Source organism: Rhinatrema bivittatum, chromosome 5, assembly GCF_901001135.1.
Source record: "Rhinatrema bivittatum chromosome 5, aRhiBiv1.1, whole genome shotgun sequence".
NCBI classification, from domain to species: domain Eukaryota; kingdom Metazoa; phylum Chordata; class Amphibia; order Gymnophiona; family Rhinatrematidae; genus Rhinatrema; species Rhinatrema bivittatum.
The window spans coordinates 99,204,795-99,227,573 of record NC_042619.1 but is presented as its reverse complement, the minus strand read 5'-3'; the positions used below and the strand labels follow the sequence as shown (position 1 = coordinate 99,227,573).

The following is a 22,779-nucleotide window of genomic DNA, read 5'->3' as shown; positions in this document are numbered from 1 at the left end:
GGTGGACAATGTAACCCCAATATTTAAAAAAGGCTCCAGGGGCGATCCAGGTAACTATAGACCAGTGAGCCTGACTTCAGTGCCAGGAAAAATAGTAGAAACTATTTTCAAGATCAAAATCGTAGAGCATATAGAAAGACATGATTTAATGGGACATAGTCAAAATGGATTTACCCAAGGGAAGTCTTGCCTAACAAATCTGCTTCATTTTTTTGAAGAGGTTAATAAGAACATAAGAAATTGCCATGCTGGGACAGACCAAGGGTCCATCAAGCCCAGCATCCTGTTTCCAACAGAGGCCAAAAACCAGGCCACAAGAACCTGGCAATTACCCAAACACTAAGAAGAACCCATGCTACTGATGCAATTAATAGCAGTGGCTATTCCTTAAGTATAATTGATTAATAGCCATTAATGGACTTCTTCTCCAAGAACTTATCCAAACCTTTTTTGAACCCAGCTACACTAACTGCACTAACCACATCCTCTGGCAACAAATTCCAGAGCTTTATTGTGCGTTGAGTGAAAAAGAATTTTCTCCGATTAGTCTTAAATGTGTTACTTGCTAACTTCATGGAATGCCCCTTAGTCCTATTATTCGAAAGTGTAAATAACAGAGTCACATCTACTCGTTCAAGACCTCTTATATGATCTAATAAACATGCGGATAAAGGTGAACCGGTAGATGTAGTGTATTTGGATTTTCAGAAGGCGTTTGACAAAGTCCCTCATGAGAGGCTTCTACGAAAACTAAAAAGTCATGGGATAGGAGGCGATGTCCTTTCATGGATTACAAACTGGCTTGCCCCTTAGTGCGCCCCTTCGTGCGTCCCCTTGTGGATCTCCTTAAAACTGTCCCACAGTTTTTTCATTACTTCTTTCTCTCCCACTGCAAATATTCACAACCCTACCAGCTTCAGAAACTACACTCCTCTACCCATGACTCCCCTCAGTTCATCAAGACCCTACCTTCAACCTTTTGAAGTTGCCCGCTTCTCCTCCCTCACCCCCCCCACCATCCAGGAATTACTCGGGGAGTTTTTCCCCACCTCCTATTTCTACTCCCTATCCCAGCCTACCCATTCGCTTACTTTTCACCCCCCCCCATACCAAAGAGTCTCAGGTACTTTATTCCCTCCAGCTTGTCATCTATCCCTCTCCCGGCACCGCATGCCCTCCTCTTCCTCCTCACCCTCTCCAAACCCCCACAGTGCATCTACTATGCACATGTCCCTCATCCCCGCCATCAAACACTCTCCCTTCGCACTCTATCTCCCTCTTCCCAAATTCCCGATAAAGCACCATAGAAACCTCCTCCCCATCATGACTACTCCCCTCACACAATAGGCCTATCCACCTTCCTTATCCTCCTCCTAAATGCCCAATCTATTTCCAAAAAAACCTCCTTAATCTACAACATACTAGCCATTACTGAAACATGGCTGAAGGAAACTGACACTGCCCTCATCAATCAACTTCCGATTGACACCTATGATATTTTCTCCATCCCCAGACCCAAAAAAAGAGGTGGCCTCCTTGCAGCAAAAAAGGACTTAAAACTCTCCCACAAACCCGTCCCCTCACCTCACAAACTAGAAATCAGCATTCTCACTGCTCCGAACCTACAAGTCTGCCTAGCTTATGCCTCCCCTAGGGCTCCTCGAAAAGAACCCCTCCCTCATAATTGAATACATATCCAAACATATAAACTGTCACTCACCTACTATCATCCTAGGAGACTTCAACCTCCATGTTGATGCCACTCCCAACTCACCATCCTGTGAAGCCATACCAACTGCTTAAATCCTAGCAACTAAGGCTAGGATTTAAGCAGCTTATATCTAACCCCACTCACTGAGTAGGTCATACCCTTGACCTCATTTTCACTAATACTGGTATCCAATCCAACCATCCTACATTCTCCCCCATCCCCTGGTCCGATCACTACCGCATTGACATCACCTGCACTATAAATAACACCCCTTCACCACTACATGCCAATAAAAAAAACCCCATTCACTTTAGGTGTAACTGCAACCAAGATTTAGTAGCTGCTCTCACCACCGAACTTAACAAACTTGACTTAACTAATGCTGAAACTGCGCTTAATTCCTGGAGCCACTATACAGACTCCATCGCTAATAAACTTTGCCCCATGCAATCTCGTGTGATTGACCCGGCAAAATCCAAAAAACAACCGTGGTACGCCTCAGATTTAAAAACTATGAAGCACAACCTTAGAAAACTAGAAAGAAAAAAACCCACCTCTACACTGCTTACCACCTTCAGATCCTTCCTCCACACTTACAGAACAGCTATTGAAAAAACCAAGAGAGATTTCTACTCACGCAAAATACACAACCTCCAATTTAACCCTCACACCCTCTTTGAAATAGTAAACAGTTTAACTCAATCCACCCCTAATTTCGCACCCTCAGAAACAGACAATCAAGACAAATGTGACAACCTGGCCAAATACTTTCACAGGAAAATTGTCAACATTCTGTCCCGTTTCCCTCCCACTCAGGCACCAACCAATGTTTTCCTCAACCATACTCACGCAAGCCCTACCCACTTTCGATACCACCTCCACACTGGAAGTTAACTCGATCCTAAAGAAAATGAAACCATGCTCACACCCATTTGACACTCTCCCCACTAAATCACAAAGCTGGACATTCACTAGACCTATTTTCACGAACTCCCTCCTCCTTCCTAACCCTCCAACTTACACACCAGTACCCTGGTCCGACCACTATCTCATCAAAGCAACCTGCTCCTTAAAAAACCTCCCACAACGCCCCAACAACAAAACTACCATACAATTCAGAAAAGCATGTCCCAGAGAAGAACTCAGACACCCTTACAGATAACCTCAAAAAATTAGACCTCAAGGACTCTGAAACCGCAGTCACCTCATGGAGCCACATCACTAGTGACACAGCCAACAAGCTATGCCCCCTAATAACAAAAGAAATCCCCACCGATGCTAAATATAGACAACCTTGGTACACTCCTGAATTAAAGCTACTAAAGCACAAATTGAGAAGCCTAGAAAAAACATGGCGCAAAGACCCATCCACCTCCAATCTCAACAAATATAAATCCTTGCTACACACATACAGATCAAACACGCTCAAAACTAAACGAGACTTCTACGCTACCAGAATACACAACTATCAGTTCAATCCGAAAGCCCTATTCTCCTTCGTCGCAGGCCTAACAAAAACGTCACCTAACTCCACTCCAGACGAAGAAAACAAGTGCAACGAGCTCGCAAAATACTTCCACAACAAAATAGCTAACATCGCCTCACGCTTTACCACCCCCTCCTCACCCACCAAAACCTCGCTGAAAGCCCCTAATCATCAAATGGATGCCTTCGAGACCACATCCACATCTGAAATCAGATCAATACTAAGTAAAATGAAACCTTCCTCCCACCCCTCTGACTCAATACCCACCAAAGCACTGTTATCTATACCAGATTGCATCGCACAACCCCTAGCTGACCTCATTAACACATCACTGGCCTCCGGCAATGTTCCCAACCAACTTAAACTAGCCATCGTAAAACCCATTTTAAAAAAGCCCAAACTAGATCCCACTGACCCAACAAACTTTCGCCCCATTTCCAATCTCCCGTTTATTGCAAAAGTCCTTGAAAAAACTGTCAACACGCAATTATCTAATTAGACCAGCATCAAATCCTCCTACCTTCACAGCACGGCTTGCGCAAACATTTTAGTACCGAAACCCTCCTGACGACACTCTCGGACTACATCATCAGAGGACTAGACATGGGTCACACATACATCTTAGCCCTACTAGACATATCAGCAGCCTTCGACACCATCAATCACTCCATACTAATCGACAGGCTGACTGAAATTGGAATCTCAGGAATCCCCCTCCTATGGTTCAAATCATTCATTAATGACAGACACTTCAAAGTCAAAATAGGAAAGCACGAATCCAAACCCATCAACATCACGTGCGGAGTACCCCAAGGCTCTTCCCTATCTTCAACCCTATTTAACATATACCTCCTACCCCTCTGCCACCTACTTCAGAAACTTGGTCTCCCACATTTTGTTTACGCTGACGATGTACAAGTCCTCATTCCCATCACAGACTCACTACCCAATGCCCTCCTAAAATGGGAAACCGCCCTCTCTGCCATCAACAGCCTTCTCACACAACTCAACCTAGCACTAAACACTAATAAAACTGAACTAATGATCATCGCCCCCCAACAACTCAATCCCTCACCCACCAATGTCAGCCCTCTGCACCCCCTCCCAGACTTCGCTCAACACGTAAGAGACCTTGGTGTAATTCTTGACACCCAATTCAGCCTGCAAAAATTCATCAACACCACCCTTAAGGAATGCTATTTCAAACTACACACACTCAAAAAACTAAAACCACTCCTGCATCCCAGCGACTTCAGAACTGTGCTTCAGGCACTCATTCTATCCAAAATAGATTACGCAAACGCCATCCTACTAGGCCTTCCCAAAAATACCACAACCCCCTTACAGCTTCTTCTAAATGCAGCTGCGCGCATACTAACAGGCACACGCAGACACGATCACATCACGCCCATTCTTAAACTACATTGGCTCCCCATATCCTCAAGAATCATCTTTAAGACCCTAACTCTCATACACAAAGCCATCCACAACCCAAACATGCATTGGTTCTCTGACACCCTATACCTTCGTACGACATCAAGACCAACCAGATCACCATACCTTGCAACAATACCCACACCTACACCCAAACTATCCCACCTCGCTTCCACCAAACAACGCTCCATCTCCTTAGCTGGTCCCAAGCTATGGAACTCAATGCCCACCAGTATACGCCTTGAGATCTGTCCAAAGAAATTTAGACAAACTTAAAACATGGCTTTTCACGCACGCCTACTCTTAATCTGCCATCCCTTTTCCATCCCCCCCCCACACCCCTCCTCTAATCCACCCTACCTTACACCCAGCCCCCCCCCACTCCCTCACCTTGTATATTGATTCTACATAATAGAATGTATATAGAATGTACATAACTCCTGCTTTTGTAAATAAACCCCCTATTCCCCCCCTTATTCCCAGCATACTCATATAGTTCCAAGTTACGGCCCTGCCCCTCCCCTCCCCCCCAGTTATAATATCAGTTACAATGTAAAGCCCTGTTGGCTGAATTTGCTGTTGTCTGGAAACCGATGTGATGTCTCGTGCGAATGTCGGTATAGAAAAATGTTAGATAAATAAATAAATAAAATCACTACTCTCCATCCCTGACACCATTGCCAAGCCAATCTCCAATATCAACAGATCTATCACACTTGGCATCGTTCCCAAAAATCTTAAACATGCCATTATAAAACCAACTCTGAAAAAACCCACACTTGATCCCACTGACCTCGCCAACTTTCGTCCTATTTTGAACCTTCCCCTATTAACTAAAATACTAGAAAAGTCAGTCAATCGTAAACTAACTGAATACCTTGATGAAAACAACATTCTTTCGCAGTCTCAATACGGTTTCCGGTGACATCACAGTACTAAGACCTTACTTATCTCTCTATCTGAATACATCCTTAAAAACCTTGACAAAGGTCTCTCTCATATCCTGATTCTCCTTCACATCTCCTCAGCCTTTGACACGGTCAACCACAAAATACTAATAGAACGCCTGACTGACATTGGCATCACAAACACAGCTCTCCAATGGTTTCAATCCTACCTACAGGACAAGACAGTACAGTGTCCAAATAGGTAACCACACTTCCAAACCAATCCCCCTTACACAAGGCGTGCCTCAAGGATCCTCACTCTCTTCCACTCTGTTAATATCTATCTCCTTCCCCTCTGTAACCTTCTGTCTAACCTCTGCCTTCCGCACTTCATTTATGCTGATGTGCAAATTCTTATACCTGTACATGACACTATTCATAAAGCTACTGAGACCTGGAACTCCACCTTACCTATCATTAACTCTCTTTTGACAAACAACTTCCTTGCATTCAACGCTGCTAAATCAGAGATTCTCTACATTTCTCCACAAAACATTCCCCCACCCATTCTCTCAAACACCCACCCCTCCACCACCGCCGCCAACCAACATGTGCGTAGCCTTGGAATTACCATTGATAACCATTTTACCCTCAAAAATTCATTAATAACAGTCAAATCCTGTTACTTTAAACTTAATTTACTTAAACTGAAACCCCTTTTACACCTCAATGACTTCCGCACTATCCTACAGGCCTTCATCCTATCTAAAATAGACTACTGCAATGCCCTCCTCCTTGGTCTACCCAAAAACACACTGCAACCGCTTCAACTCCAAAACGCTGCCGCCCGGATATTAAACACCCACAAACGTGACCACATCACCCCTGTACTCAACACCTGCACTGGCTTCCAGTCACTGCAAGGATAACCTACAAAACGCTTAAACTAATCCATAAAGCCCTCTACAGCCAAAATATGCACTGGTTTAATGAGCAACTTAATTTCACAACTCAGACCCACTAGACTGCAACACCAAGCTACATTTCACATCCCCTCACCCAAAGACTATAAGCTAAGCTCCACTAAAGCTTGGGCACTATCATTAGCTGCCCCCGCTCTTTGGAACAAACTCCCCCCGTCACTACGACAAGAAGTATGCCCAAAAAAATTCAAAAAAGACCTGAAAACTTACAAGCATTTTCTGAAAAACACCCCTCCTCCCATGACACCTTCTCCCTCTGTCACCCTGGCCTCCAGTTTCAATAATGACTTTTTTTTTTTAAATAATGACTCTCTTGTAAATGACTCTTCTGTAAATAATGTCTCCTTTGTAATTAATGACTTTGTTAATCTGCTTATGACATACTATCTGTTCTTTTATCTATAAGTTGATTATTGTGTACCCTATATGTTTACTGTTTCACTATAAAGCGCTTGTTGCTGAGTTTTGTTTGTGAACCGATGAGAGGTTCCCAACGTTCATCGGTATATAAAAACTTCTAAATAAGACAGGAAACAGAGTAGGATGAAATGGTCAATTTTCTCAGTGGAAAAGGGTAAACAGTGGAGTGCCTTAGGGATTTGTACTTGGACCGGTGCTTTTCAATATATATATATAAATGATTTGGAAAGGAATACGACGAGTGAGGTTATCAAATTTGCAGATGATACAAAATTATTCAGAGTAGTTAAATCACAAGCAGACTGATACATTACAGGAGGACCTTGCAAGACTGGAAGATTGGGCATCCGAATGGCAGATGAAATTTAATGTGGACAAGTGCAAGGTATTGCATATAGGGAAAAATAACCCTTGCTGTAGTTACACGATGTTAGGTTCCATATTAGGAGCTACCACCCAGGAAAAAGATCTAGGCATCATAGTGGATAATACTTTAAAATCGTCAGCTCAGTGTGCTGCAGCAGTCAAAAAAGCAAATAGAATGTTAAGAATTATTAGGAAGGGAATGGTTAATAGAACAGAAAATATGATAATGCCTTTGTATCGCTCCATGGTGAGACCGCACCTTGAACACTGTGTACAATTCTGGTCGCCGCATCTCAAAAAAGATATAGTTGCGATGGAGAAGGTACAGAGAAGGGCAACCAAAATGATAAAGGGGATGGAACAGCTCCCCTATGAGGAAAGGCTGAATAGGTTAGGGCTGTTCAGCTTGGAGAAGAGACGTCTGAGGGGGGATATGATAGAGGTCTTTAAGATCAGGAGAGGTCTTGAACGAGTAGATGTGACTTGGTTATTTACACTTTTGAATAATAGGACTAGGGGGCATTCCATGAAGTTAGCAAGTAGCACATTTAGGACTAATCGGAGAAAATTCTTTTTCACTCGATGCACAGTAAAGCTCTGGAATTTGTTGCCAGAGGTTGTGGTTAGTGCAGTTAGTGTAGCTGGATTCAAAAAAGGTTTGGATAAGTTCTTGGAGGAGAAGTCCATTAATGGCTATTAATCAATTTTACCAGAAGCATGGGTTCTTCTTAGTGTTTGGGTAATTGCCAGGTTCTTGTGTCCTGGTTTTGTCCTCTGTTGGAAACAGGATGCTGGGCTTGATGGACCCTTGGTCTGACCCAGCATGGCAATTTCTTATGTTCTTATGTTCTTAAGTATGGAACCCAACTCTCCCTGCCTAAGGCCCATTGTTTGGGTTCAGGCTATCTACCCCTCTATTACCAACAGCATTGTAGTTGTTGTGTCCCTTAGCACATGGTTGGTATCTGGTCCCCTTTTTTGTTCGGAAGCAGCCTACAGCTAGGGATTCACCTATGTTTGAGGACTACCATCTGCTTGTCCTAGCAGAAAGCAAAGTTGCTTATTTGTAACAGGTCTTCTCCTAGGACAGCGCGATGAAACCTGCCCGCCACACTGCAGAGTTGAGTTTCTCCTTATTTTTTCATTTTTATATAATTATGTCATAAATAAGACTGAAGAGGGACTCCGTCTGGATACATGGTATATAGGACATGCTGGGCATGCACAGTGTGCCTTGTCAAAGTTCCAGAAACTTTGACATAAGTTTTCTGTGTCCGGCTCCATCCGATGTCATCCATGTGAGGACTAATATCCTGCTGTCCTACAGGTAAGCAACTCTGCTTTTATAAAGCCAGGGCACTACTTTTACAGCAGCCCTCATGGGGGAGCTATATACCAACTAAAACATCTATCCACTCAGATGGTGTAGTCCTACCAGTAGAGTCCCAGTGAGGTGCTCAACAATTGCTCCTTTGCTCCAGCAGGCTTATTGCTCTGTACTTCTGGATTGTCTTTGCAAAGCCTTTGCTCCATCATAGTGATACGTATTCAGTTTATTTTATGTATTTATATTCTGTTTTTCGGCACTTCAGTGTCAAGCTGGGTGTTAAAATACCAGTCAAAACAAAACATTTTCTGAATTGTTTGAAAAATGCCTCTACCCAGAATTATTTTGCATTGCAAGACAAAATTCCAGCCAATTGTTTCTCCTATCTTAATTCTACACCTTCTTTGAAGACTAGTGTAAATCCATGTTGTGCTGACTATTTTGCCATGGAATCACAAAGAATGAACTGTGCTTGTAACAGATGCCTCAGAAAGGAATATGAGTGCTGTTTTGCTCCACATTGGTGTGGCTGTGCAGTTTGTACTTTCTGGTGGCAGTTCAGGATAAGGGTGCACACCATGCCCAGTGACAGTTGCTAAGCTGCATTTTAAGTAGTATGTTAGTTTTTTTTTTCCTTTATTTTAGAAGCCAAGATGACTAGTACCTTGTTTCTAGGCAACTGCTTTGCCACGAGTGCCAGTATATTCCCTCTCCCCTTGATTGCCCATCCCCCTTTCCACTGTCAGACCAAAAGCAACTGCAGACAGTAATGTTTTAACTAGTTTCAGCATGATGGTGGCCATTCTAAGGTTGCTTTGGCATTTAAAATCCCCAGATTTTTTTTCCATAGGCATAGAATGGGCAAAGTGCTTTTTTAAGACGCAAGTCCACTAGTGTGGGAAGAGAATATCCATTCTGAAAACCAGATTAAGCAAATTGTTGGAAAAGCAATTGTTAACAATCTTTGATAAGATGAAGAATGAAGGAAGAGGGATTTGCTTCATGGCATTGTTGCTTTGAAACAGGATCTCTGATGTCCCATGCTTCCATGTCAGGGGCCAAATCTGACTTTTTCTGTGGAATTGGTTAGTCCCTTGTGAAATAACAGGAAATCAGGAGATGGGTAATTGAGGGTGGCAGCTGGCCAGGAGGGTGGATGTAGTACTCCTTTCTCAGTTTCCCCTCGTCCTCTTGGATCTTGGGCCATATTCTATCTTCAGAGTTTGACTGGCACTTCGAACCACGTGGCACTATGGTATCCACATAATTCAAACTACAATTCAGGCAGCAGAGAAGAGATGGCCTGCGTTGTTCCTCTTTTGTTGACTCTGATCAGTGTAGGGGTTTTTGCGGGAGAAGTAGGGAGGGAACATGGGGGGTGAGAGGCTTGGAGTCCTATGGTCTGCTGCATACAAGCTGATGACCTTGCTACATGCCACTGGAAAAGGAGAGTATTGGGTAAGGAAGTTGTCCTGTTACTTCCCACACTCTTGTGAGAAGGAAACAAATGGGTCCTCCTAAGAACATTAGGAAATACAGAAATTTAATGAAAACACACTGCTGTACCTTTACTTTGCATTGGCCCTTTTGCCTTTTATTTTAATGGGTCAGTTTTCAACTAACTCGCACAGCTGCAAAGTACACAGGTACTTCTATTGCACATTTTCTGCTTATTTTCCAAGAAACTACTTGGGTATTTTCTCTTTGAAAATCAGGTAGCAAAAAGCATGTGTGCTAAAGATGTTGGCATACTTTGCTCCTACTATTTCTGTGGGCTGCAGTGTGTGGGGATTCTGTGATCTACACATACACTGTTTTATTTCATAACCTAAACACACTCCCAGAAACAGTTATTAACCCAACTAAATAACTGTACTGTGGAAACCTGTGCATACATTTACCTGGACTGAATGGGGAAGGGGGAAGTTATTTATCTAGGTAAAGGACTTTGAAAACTGCCTCCTTAAAGACTAGGTTAGTCAGAAGTCTGTGCTATAAATTTTGTTATGGAGTGCTTGATTATTTTCTTTGAATTTGTTTTACATGGCTTAGGTTGTGTTTAATGTACACTATATTCTTTCTGGATTTGGAACTTTAAATTCCATCGCAGAGGTAAAATTTAGTAATCAAATCTATCCTAACTAGTTTGGTGGCAAAGGAGTACAAAATTGGTAGTGGTGCAGGGTTAAGGCTAGATTCTGTCTGATTTTCACATATGATAATACTGTCTTATTAGGAGGCAGGTCCCAGGGTAGTCTTTTATGACTGAAGTTACAAAGGCTTGGTGCAGCATGGTGTTCTTCCATAATGGGATTCTTGTATCTCTAAGCACTTTGCTCTTCTCTCTTGGGCAGGTGATGTACATGGAAGAGGAACATTCCTTCAGCGTGGAGCAGATAACGGCAATGCTTCTTACTAAACTAAAGGAGACCGCTGAGAACAACCTAAAGAAGCCAGTATCGGACTGTGTTATATCTGTAAGTTATCATAGGCTCATGACTGTACTATACGCAGTGTTTTGGAATCACTGAGGGAGATCTCACTCATAGACCCTCATAGAATCTGTCTTAACTGCATAGTTCTAGAAAGCTTCTGAATGCAGATGTGGAACAAATTTATTGTATTACCTGGGCACATGTTATGAAAGTGGCAATGTTAGTACATTTTGTTTTCAGTACAGATTCAATTATTGCACAGTGTAAAAAGAGTGTACTTTTCATAAGCTTAGGTTTTTTTTTTACCCCAAATTTTTTCCATCTACTCGTTTGCTTATATTCATGGTTTGCATCAGTAGTTCCTAAATTTGATTCAAGACTGATTTCCCCATCCCTCCAGGGTAACCAATATATTTTATTTAGTGCTTTTTTTATACAGGCATTCATGATAGTATCATATGTCGGTTTACAGGAAACTGGGGGTACAATAACCATAAACATTAACATAGTAAAGAGAAGCAAAATTTACAATAAAACAGGGGTGATAGAACTAGGAAGAAGCAAAGCATAGGAAACTCAAATATAAATATAAAGACAACTATTTGCAGTGTGGTGAGTGTTCCATAATATTTGTTGTGGTAATCTGTGATCTTAGCTATGGTGAATCAGCGAATTTAGGGAAAGGCTTATTTAAATAACCAAGTCTTAAGCCTTTTTCTAAATGTCAACAGGCAGGGTTCTTGTCTGAGTTCAGGGGGAATAGTATTCCAAATGTTTGGTCCCGCTATAGAGAAGGCCCGTTCTCTCGTGGTTAGATGAGTGGATTTGATTGCAGGGATCCTCTGTAGGCTTCTCTAAGTCTAGACGAGGTGTGTAGTCTGAGTGGGATTTGAAGGTTGAGAGGTGCTTGGTTGTGAATGGTTTTGTGGATAATGGTGAGGGACTTGTGTAGAATTCTGAAACGTATTGGTAGCCAGTGTAGATTTTTTAGGATGGGGGAGATGTGGTCCCTTCTGCCAGAGTTTGTCAATATTCTGGCCGCCGCGTTTTGAAGCATCTGAAGTGGTTTTATTGAAGAAATGGGTAGACCTAGCAAAATGGAATTGCAGTAGTGTATCTTGGAGAATAGAACGGCTTGGAGGACCGTTCTAAAGTCTTAAGTGTAGAAGTGGTTTGATTCTTTTTAGTACTTGCAGTTTATAGAAGCAGTCCTTGATTGTGGTGTTGATGAAAGTTTTTAAATTCAGATGGTTGTCGATTAAAATTCCCAGGTCTCTTGCTTGGGTGACGAAGGTATTGAGTGACTTTTGGGGGGGTAGCGCTGTCGTCTGGGGAAATGAGGAGATAAGTCTTGGCTGAGTTGAGTATCAGGTTTAGACTAGAGAGGAGGAGGTTGATCTCTCGGAGGCAATTTTCCCAGTAATTTAGAGTTTTTGTAATGGATTCTGTTATGGGGATCAGGATTTGTATGTCGTCTGCTTCAGGAAGTGTTTTAGTTTTAGGTTAGCAGCTGGCACAGGGGAAGGAGGTATATATTGAAGAGGGTAGGGGACAAGGAGGAACCCTGAGGAACTCCTAGTGAGGAGTTGATGCGAGGGGACTCTTTATTGTGGATTCTGACTTTATAGCCTCTGTTACTGAGGAAAGATTTGAAACATCTGAAGGCAGTTCCTGTTATTCCTGTGTCAGATAGTCGATTGAGGAGGATGGAGTGGTTTACGGTATCAAAAGCTGCCGAGATGTCAGGGATTAGTAAGAAGGATTGTCCTATGTCCAAACCCATGATGAGGTGGTCTGTCAGAGATGAGTAGGGTTTCGGTACTTAGTGCCTTACAGAACCCGTATTGGGTAGGGTGGAGTATTTTGTGATCTTTAAGATAATTTGAAAGTTGAGAGTTGACTAATTTCTCCATGATCTTGGCTACAAAAGGTACATTAGAAATAGGGTGGAAGTTATTGGGTTCCTTAGGATCTAAATTTTGGTTTTTTTTTAAAAGAGGTTTAAGGGAGGCAAGTTTTCGGGCGTCAGGGAAGATTCCTTGTGATAGAGAGCAGTTTATGATATCAGCCAGAGGTTTGGAGATGGTGTCGGGTACCAGCAAGAGTAGTTTTGTTGGGATTTGGTCATGGGGATGGGTGGAGGGTGGAGGGTTTCATTTTCTTTAATAGTTTGAATCTCCAGGGCGGTCGTAAGTTCAAACGATTCAAGAGAGATTACTTTGTTTGGGAGATGGTAGGAGCTAGGAGAGGAAGTAGGGCTGGGGGGTAGAAGAGTTAAGAGGTTTGAGATTTTGTTTTGGAAGAATTATGCCAGTTCGTCAGCTTTGGATTGTGCTTGGTCGTTGGGAATAGATGGGGCGCTAGTTTGTGTTCGGATACGTAGGAGAATAGTGCTTTAGCATCTAAGACGAGGTCGTGGATCCTTTGAGCATAGAAATCTTTGACCGTAAGGTGGAATTCCTGTAGAGGTGAAGGGTGGATTTGTAAGCAGATAGTGTGCTGGGGGAAGGGGCGTTGCACCATTTATTTTCTTTCTGTCTAAGACTTTGAGTTTTCAGAGTTCCTTGGTGAACCATGGTTGTTTTCTGTGTGATGTAGGATTGATTTGTTTTAGTTGATAGTGGACATAACAGACAATAGCAAATAAATTATGTTGCTCCAGGAAAGTAGAGCTGAGTTGGGATTTGAGAGGTCAATGTTAGGAAGTTCTTTGGCTAGGTGGTTGCTGAGGACATCGGAGGGGCATGATCTCTTATAGTGAAACGAGGATTGAAGGGAGTGTGTATTGGGCGTTTCTTCCATTTTGAAGTTGGCCGAGATTAGAGTGGTCCGACCAGGGGATCGGAGTGCATTTGGGAGGGGAAGAGTGTGAGGCCAAAGTTTATGAAAATAAGGTCCAGGGTGTGGCCAGCTTTGTGGGTGGGCTTGATGATCTGTTTAAAGCCCATGGCAGTGAGGGAGCTGAGAAATGCCTCACAGTTGGTTGTGCGTGGGATATTATTGACATGGAGGTTGAAATCCCCTAGGATCATAGCAGGGGAGTCCAGATTTACAAGTTTTGCTATGATTTCTATAATGGGAGAGGCATCTGAATAGAGTAGTCCTGGTGGAGCGTAAATGAGGAGGATTTGGAGTTTGTCGGTTTTGAAAAGGCCTAGTTCAATTTTGGAGTCAGATTTGGTTGAGAGTTGGGATAGTCTCAGCTCTTTTTTGGCTGCTATGAGAAGGCCCTCGCCTCTTTTCTTAAGTCAGAGAAGTGAAAAAAAGTCGTAAAGATGTGTGGGGAGTTGATTTATCAGGGCTATATCTGTCTGTTTAAGCCATGTTTCCGTTATGGCGCAGATGTCAGGCTTAGAGTCTAAGATAATTGTTGAGGATAAGTGATTTCTTTGTGAGGGATGAGCATTGAAGAATGTTAAGGAAAATAATGCGAGGCCTAGGAGTTGAGTAAATGGTGATGTCATGATTGGGATGAGTCTCTATGGAGCATGATCGCGGTTGCATGGTAGCTTTTCCAGTGGTGAGGAGACTGTGGTGAAGAATGGGTATTGGGAATCCTGGTGTCATTTTGATTTTGTTGTGAAGGAGGCAGGATGGATGTTGGGATGAAGGCTGGGTGACTGGATCGGGTGTAGTAGTGTTAGGGAGTGGTTGCAGGTGAGGGGGCCTCTGCCCTGGGTCCTGGGGCTCACGAAGGGGTGCACTAAGGGGCAGGCCCTTTAGGGCGCACGATCACGGTTTTTAAAGGTTTCTCAGTCTGCTTCTGATAGGCCGGCTGAGGTAGAATGGGCGCGGCTAGACTCACCGCTGGGTTCCTGCCCTCTCGGTTTGCCTCGGTAATTCTTTTTTTCAAATTTTACTGCTTGCTCTGCGCGGCTCACCCTCGGGGGTGAGCGGGCTCTTGCCCCGAATGGGCTGCGCCGACTGTGCGAGCCCCGGCAAAGACGAGGTAAAGCCGATCGCAAAGAGGGAGGCCGCCGGGATCACTGTGGTTTTCAAAGGGTTCAGTCTGCTCTTGATAGGCCAGCTGAGGTAGAATAGGCGTGGCTAGACTCACCGCTGGATTCCTGCCCTCTTGGTTTGCCTCGGTAATATATATACAAGCTAGTTCTGTTCATAACCCAGATCAGTCCAGACTCCTGGGTTTTACCTCCCTACCAGCAGATGGTGGACAGAAAAGTTTCACTGACACCGCTATATAACCTAGAGTGCAACCTGCAGCCCCTCAGTGTTTCTCTCTCCAGCACATGGTATTTGTGTAAAACCTGCAGTCTGGCGTATAGAAAAAAAGGAAAATTTTCAGATCAAGAAGTTTCCAGTTCCTCCCGGGGGTTGTTAGGTCCTATTTGGGCTATCCTCCCTGGTTTGAGGTGGACGAGCAGGGGTTGGTGACCCTTCATGGAACTTTGGTCGTAGATCCCATGAGGGTGTGCATCTGGTAGTCCAGATCCCTCACCCTTCATGAAGCAGGGTTGAAGGATGCTGGCAACTCTGAATACTAATCTCAGCTGAGCAGGGAGAAAAGCTCCCTCACTGTTTATTCTATTTGTAGTCTTTAGTTTCTGGTGGGGACAATAGTGGTAAGCAGAGCTGCCCTCTAAAGCTTTTAAAAATGTTTTTTGGGGTTCTGTTTTCTCTGCGGTTGGCGATCGGCACGTGGCTGGTGTTGGTGCGTGGCTCGTCCTGCCGATTGTGGGAGGATTCCCTATTGCAGCTCTCTCAAGCTGGTTTGCATATCTGCTTCATTTCTTGCAGGGAGGGCTCAAAGCAGCAGCTGAGTGTGGACCTGAAACTTAAATGAGCCCCATGCTACAGCTTTTTCTATCAGCTCGGGAATGGCAGCCATTTTGATTTCCCTTCATGGGCTGACAGAATCGGCAGGAGACTCAGAGGGTTCCTCACTGCAGTTGCCAGCAGTTCATGGTTCAGAGGAATGCCAAAGAAGCTCTGGTTTAGAGAACATTCCTCTGGACCAAGATTCAAATGATTCCGTTTTGTTGTTTTTTTCAGCTGATTTGTTCTGCTTATGCACAAGGCTTATTTAGCTAGGCAAGCAGCGGGGGTTGTTCTCCCAGGACAAGCAGGTGGTAGTCCTCACAGATGGGTAACATCAGATGGAGCCCTGTGATGGAACACTTTTTTGTCAAGGTTTCTAGAACTTTGACTGGCACACTGAGCATGCCCAGCATGCCACTAACCCCATGGCCATACAGGATCTCCCTTCAGTCTTTTTTTTTCCGTGCAGCGATTGCCTTGCGGTTACTAGAACTCCGTGAGAATTTTTTCCTCACACGGAATACTTCCGTTTTCTTCCAATTTTTCCCTGTTCCCTGTACGTACCCGGATCAGTCCAGACCATGGGTTGAGCCCCCATTCCAGCAGGTGGAGACAGACCAGAGTTCTGAGGCTAGCCCATATAAGGATGGAACCCACCCAGGAACCCTCTGTATTCGTCTGTCTCCAGTAGGTCGAACAGCTCACCCTTTGGTTCCCTGTTAGCTTGCCCTCTGTGTACTTTCTTCTTCTGGGGCAAGCTCATGCAAGTACATTTTTTTAGTTTGCTTGGGTGCGCTGGTACCTGTCATTTCAAATGACATTTGAAATGACAGGCACCAGGAAGTGGATCCCAACTTTAACCAAAGAAAACCTAAAATCCCGTCCTCCTGAAGCGACTCGACATGTAAAATATGTAAAACCCCCTCCTCCCGAAGCGACTCGACATGTAAAATATGTGAATAAGTGTAACCAACTTACTTTTTGTTTCTTTTTCAGCCCTTTCAGCCTTTTCTGCTGCCCTCCGGCGGGGGCAGCCGGCAGCGAAAGCGGCTTCCAGCGGCCCCCGCCGGCGAAGACGGATGAACGCACGCCCGTAGTGCACGGGCGCTCAAGCCAGCAAAAGCGCATGGACGGGCGTGCGTGACGTATGCCGTGACGTCACGCACACGTGTTCATGTGCTTTCATTGGCTTGAGCGCCCGTCAATTTTGGCGCTCTAGCAAGCCAGTGAAGCGTATGACGTCACGGCGTGCGCTTCGCTGGCTAACCTTTAAAAAGGAGATAGAGCAGCTTTTAAACTAGAACAAAGGGAAAAGCAGACATTCGCTCAGCAGCGCATGGTTCAGAGGGGAGGTATCTTCAAAGGATACTAATGATGCATTAGAATTAGGGCATCCCGACAGTGAGGTTCCAATAATAAGCAAAGTAGTCCAAGTGTCTCTAACTAAAAACTCACCTGAGCTAAAAAAAATTCTAGCTTATCCCTATCAATTAAAAAGCAGAATGAAAATACAAACAAAACAAAAACTTTGAAATGTTTGCTAATGCCAGAAGTCTAAGAAGTAAGATGGGAGAATTAGAATGTATAGCAGTGAATGACAGATTTAATTGGCATCTCATAGACACGGTGGAAGGAGGATAACCAATGGGACAGTGCCTTACCAGGGTACAAATAATATTGCAATGACAGAGGAGCACCCAGGAGGCGGTGTGGCGCTTTATGTCCTGGATGGCATAGAGTGCAACAGGATAAACATCCTGCATGAGTAATTGCACAATCGAATCTTTATGGGTAGAAATCCCTTGTGTGTTGGGGAAGACTATAGTGATAGGAGTATACTACCATCTACCTGGACAAGAAGGTTAGATGGACAGTGAAATGCTAAGAGAAATTAGAGAAGCTAACCAAATTGGTAGTGTGGGAGATTTGTTACCCCAATATTGACTGGGTAAATGTATCATCGGGACATGCTAGAGAGAGAAAATTCCTGGATGGAATAAGAGTGTTTTATGGAGCAATTAGTTCAGGAACCAACGAGAGAGGAACCATTTTAGATCTAATTCTCAGTGGAGCACAGGATTTGGTGAGAGGTAAGTGTTGGGGCCACTTGAAAATAGTGATCATATGATATCATATTTGTAAACAGATGTGATGTTACTAAACGAATGTCGGTATATAAAAGCTACAAATAATAATATGATCAAATTTGAATTAATGACGAAGGGGGACAGCAAGCAAATCCATGGCTCTCGTGCTGATCTTTCAAAAGGGAAACTTTGATAAAATGAGAGAAATATTTAGAAAAAAGGAACAGCTACAAAGGTAAAAAGTGTGCAAGAGGCATGGTCATTTAAAAAAAAAACCAACAAACCATCCTAGAAGCACAGTCTAGATGTATATTAAGGAAGGTGGAAGGAAGGCAAAATGATTACTGGCATGGTTAAAAGGGGAGGTGAAAGAAGCTATTTTAGCCAAAAGATCTCCATTCAAAAATTGGAAGAAGGATCCAACAGAAGAAAATAGGATAATGCATAAGCGTTGCAAGTTAAATGTAAGACATTGATAAGACAGGTGAAGAGAGAATTTGAAAAGAAGTTGGCCATAGAGGCAAAAACTCACAGTAAAAAGTTTTTAAAATATATCCGAAGCAGAAAGCATGTGAGGGAGTATCAGAAATAACGCTATTCCCTCTTGGGAATAAGACTGAACAGTAGCTTCAGCGAAACAAATCTTTATTACCATAACATTTGCAAATGGGTGCTGAATACAAATGTTTGCAAGCAAGCACAAGCTCTTTGGACAAACACTGGCTGCTTATACTTTTCTAAGCTTTATTTTTTTAGCTTTGCTGTTAGCATATCCTGACATTTTTCTTATCTTATTCTTGCAACCTGTGACAGGCTTCTTTTTCTGTTTCTCCTACAAGCTTGTGCAAGGTTGGGTGTGTGTGTGTGGGCGAAGGGGATTTATGGCTGCCCTCTCTGTACTTATCTATCTTAGGCCTGAACATAGGGATCTCTCTTATCCTGACAGATCTGCATCTGTTTCCTTGGAACAAAGGAGAAGGGGTCTATACAGAGGGGGTTGCTTTCAGCATTGCTTTTCTTCACTAGAAACTTAAGGGGAGTTGCTTAATATGGCTAATTGCCTCTGCAGAAGGAGGTGACGTCACAAGAGCTGTGCAGGCAAATGTGTAACATTGGTTCTGTGTGTCGTGCAGAGGCCTGTTTGGCTCACAGGGCCCATATTATGGCTTTTATGACCTGGAGGGATTTATTCAGGTTTTGTTTTTAAGAAGGGTTTTAGGGAAAGGTGTTCTGGTTTTGTTTTCTGCTAGGATGAGGCTTCCTGGGTTGGCAGCTTCTAGCAGCAGCTCTGCACAGTCTGTCAGTTTCCTCTTTCTCTGCAGTTGCTAGGTCAGACGTGATAAATGATTTCTAAAAGCCAGGATTATTCTTTTTCTTAACTTCTGAGCAAAAGCTATGATTTAAAGCAGTTTTTTTTTAATTCTATCTACTGTGTTTAGCAAAGCCACAAGAATAATTCGTGTCATTTCTTCCCACTCTATCTAGCAGCATTCTTTAATATCAAACATGTAAAGCCACTTAGAACAAGTTATTTCCTATATAATAGCAACATTCGAGCTCCATTTCTCACAGGGAGGCAGTTGGACTGTTAGATGATCGAGGGCTTAAAGGGGCACTTAAAGAAGATAAGGCCATCACGGAAAGATTAAATGATTTCTTTGCTTTGGTGTTTACTGAAGATGATGTTGGGGAGATACCCGTACCGGAGAAGGTTTTCATGGGTAATGATTCAGATGCACTGAACCAAATCACGGTGAACCGAGAAGATGTGGTAGGCCTGATTGACAAACTGAAGAGTAGTAAATCACCTGGACCAAATGGTATACATCCCAGGGTTCTGATGGAACTCAAACGAAATTTCAGGCCTATTAGTAAAAATGTATAACCTATCATTAAAATCATCCATTTCCTAGCGTGTAGCAGATGGACTCATTACAAATGGGTATAGTGTGCTCGTGCTAGCAGTTGGAGACGGATCTGACGTCAGCACGTGGTACATATACCCCTGCAGGAAGTGCAGGCGCTCAGTAATTTCAGTCTCCAAAGCAGTTTGGAGCTACCTCACACTCGCTGAGCGTTTTTCCAAATTCTAACGACTAAATTCATAGAAGTCCTACCTGAAGACAAGCCCCGCACTCCTGCGGTGATACCATCGGGTCCCTCCCCCAGTTGAGTTTCCCGAGGTGATTTCCGTGGTCCCTCGGCGGTATGAGCCTCGGTCCGGTGGCTGATTCGCGGCGGGAATCTAGCCCCCGAGTGAGAAGGGCTCGGGCACGGCATAGAGGCAGCCTCGGTCCCGATCCGTTCGCGGTGAGGACTTTGCCCCCGAGCGAGATGAGTTCGGGTGCGGCCTAGAGGCAGCGGGTGCACTTCCTCGAGCGCGGCGGTGACGGTAATCACCCTCTCCCCCCGCAGCCGGAGACCGCCCGGGTCGCAGCCGGGAAGCGCCGAAGATCAGGTAAGGCGTACATCTTTACTGGTCTCCGAGGAAGCAAGGATTAGCAGGGTCTGCCTCTGTAGCAGCCCGCCTAGGAGGTCGCAATTTTGCCTGCCTGCTCGCCGTCACCATCTGCCCTGGTTCGCTGCCTCGCCCTAGCGCTCAGACTCAGCGCACAGGCGACGGGCGCGTAAGTTAGGCGCCCAAACATAATTGGGCGCACATTGTCGATAGGCGCACATCTTCGCGCATATTACAAAGCGCATAGAGATAACAGACGCGATGGAGCGTATGAGAGTCCATGCGTCCGCAGAGCCGGCGCCTCCAGAATCAGGCATAAGAGCTCTAGGCCTCTGCTCAGCATGCCACCTCAGAGCCACACAGAGCGAGGAAGCAGGCTCCCTATGTGCCCAATGTGAGGAGGCCCTGGGAGTTCCTGGCCAGGGCCGGTTCCAGCCCAGCGTAATTGCTAGTTCTTCAGGGAACACCCTGGACCTAGCAGGCCGCGCCGAGCAGCCAGGGAACCCTAGAGACCTGGTAATAGTAGTAGTGGCGGCATCACTCAGGAAGGAAGGAATTCTCGTCCATCCCTACCTAGACGATTGGCTGATCAGGGCAAAGTCACCGGAGGAGAGCCACCGGGCAACCAACAGAGTTATATCTCTTCTGGAAAGCCTAGGATGGGTAGTCAACACAAACGAGTTCCCTACAGCCTTCGCAGTCGCTGGAATACCTCGGAGTCCAATTCGACACCCAGGGAGACAGTCAGCCTGACCTCCAAGAGGAAATTAAAACTCCGGAATCGTTTGCAGACTTTGAGCGCCACCCGGCCCACAGCTTGGGACTACTTACAGGTCCTTGGCCCAATGGCCTCCACTCTGGAAGTGGTACCATGGGCGCGGGCTCATGAGACAGTTGCAACGCGCCCTTCTATCTCGGTGGAGCCCACGATTACAGAACTACACCGTGCATCTACCTCTACCAGCCAGATTACAGCATCAGTTACGGTGATGGCTGCAGCCCGGCCACATGAGCCGGGGGTCAAAAATGTCCTCTCCAACCTGGACCCTGCTCACTACAGATGCCAGCCTGAGCGGCTGGGGAGCAAGCACACTGCGAAGAACTAACCGCCCAAGAGCGGTGGAACAGAGAAGAGTCGGGGTGGAACATCAACCAACTAGAGGCACGGGCAGTGGGTTAGCATGCCTGCGGTTTGCCCACAGACTTCGCAACAGAGCAGTCAGAGTAATGTCGGACAATGCCACCACGGTGGCATACATCAACCGACAGGGCGGAACCAGAAGCTGACAGGTATCCTTAGAAATAGCCCCCCTGATGGCATGGGCGGAAGCAAATCTCCAGGACATCTCCGCCGTCCACATCGCTGGGAAGGACAATGCCATGGCAGACTTCCTCAGCAGAGAAAGCCTAAACCCGGGGGAATGGCAGCTGTCGTCCACGGCCTTCCAGATGATCACGGATCAGTGGGGGACGCCGGGCATGGACCTACTAGCGGACAGGTCCAACGCTCAAGTACCCAGATATTTCAGTCGCAGGTGAGATCCTCTATCCCAGGGGATCGACGCCCTGATACAGCCATGGCCTCCAGAGATCCTGCTATATGCCTTTCCCCCATGGCCCCTGCTGGGTGCCATTATACACAAGATATTCAGCAGCACAGAGGCCTAGTTCTTCTGGTGGCCCCGGACTGGCCAAGAAGACCCTGGTACGCAAACATGAGAAGGCTACTGGCAGGGGATCCTCTACCCCTGCCTCCTCACAGGGACCTGCTGCGGCAAGGTCCCATCCTCCACGAGGATCCAGCTCAATTCTCTCTTACGGTCTGGCCATTGAGAGGGCTAGACTGAAGAAAAGGGGATACTCGGGGCCAGTAATAGATACACTCCTCCGTGCACGCAAGTTCTCCACATCACTAACTTATATAAGGATCTGGAGAGTATTTGAAGCCTGGTGTGAAACTCGCAGCACCAATCCACATGCCGCTAAAATCCCCATCATTTTGGATTTCCTGCAGGATGGGCTCCAGAAGGGTCTGTCCCTCAATTCAATCAAGGTTCAGGTGGCTGCGCTATCTTGCTACTGACCCAGGAGTGACGGCAACAGTATTGCCACACACCCAGACGTTTCACGTTTCCTGAAAGGAGTCAAACACATTCGCCTGCCACTGAAGTGGCCGGTGCCCCTGTGGAACCTCAACCTAGTTTTGGAATTCCTAGCAGGACCTGCCTTCAGACCCCTCTGAGGCCTGTCCCTCCGTCTGTTAACCTTGAAGTTAGTGTTCTTGCTGGCCGTGTGTTCAGCACACCGCATCTCAGAGCTACAAGCAGTGTCCTGCCGCGATCCGTTTCTCAGGATCACCCCATGGGCTATCCATCTTCGCACGGTTCCTTCCTTCTTACCCAAGGTAGT

General features: G+C 45.1%; 1 protein-coding gene across 1 annotated transcript in view; it reads left to right on the top strand.

The window, feature by feature from the left end:
• HSPH1 (heat shock protein family H (Hsp110) member 1) overlaps positions 1–22,779 on the top strand; it is a 216,780-nt gene that overhangs the window by 25,509 nt on the left and 168,492 nt on the right. The window contains exon 4 of the mRNA XM_029602650.1: positions 10,969–11,091. Within this exon, the coding sequence (XP_029458510.1) occupies positions 10,969–11,091 (123 nt within the window). The remainder of the gene's footprint in view (positions 1–10,968; positions 11,092–22,779) is intronic.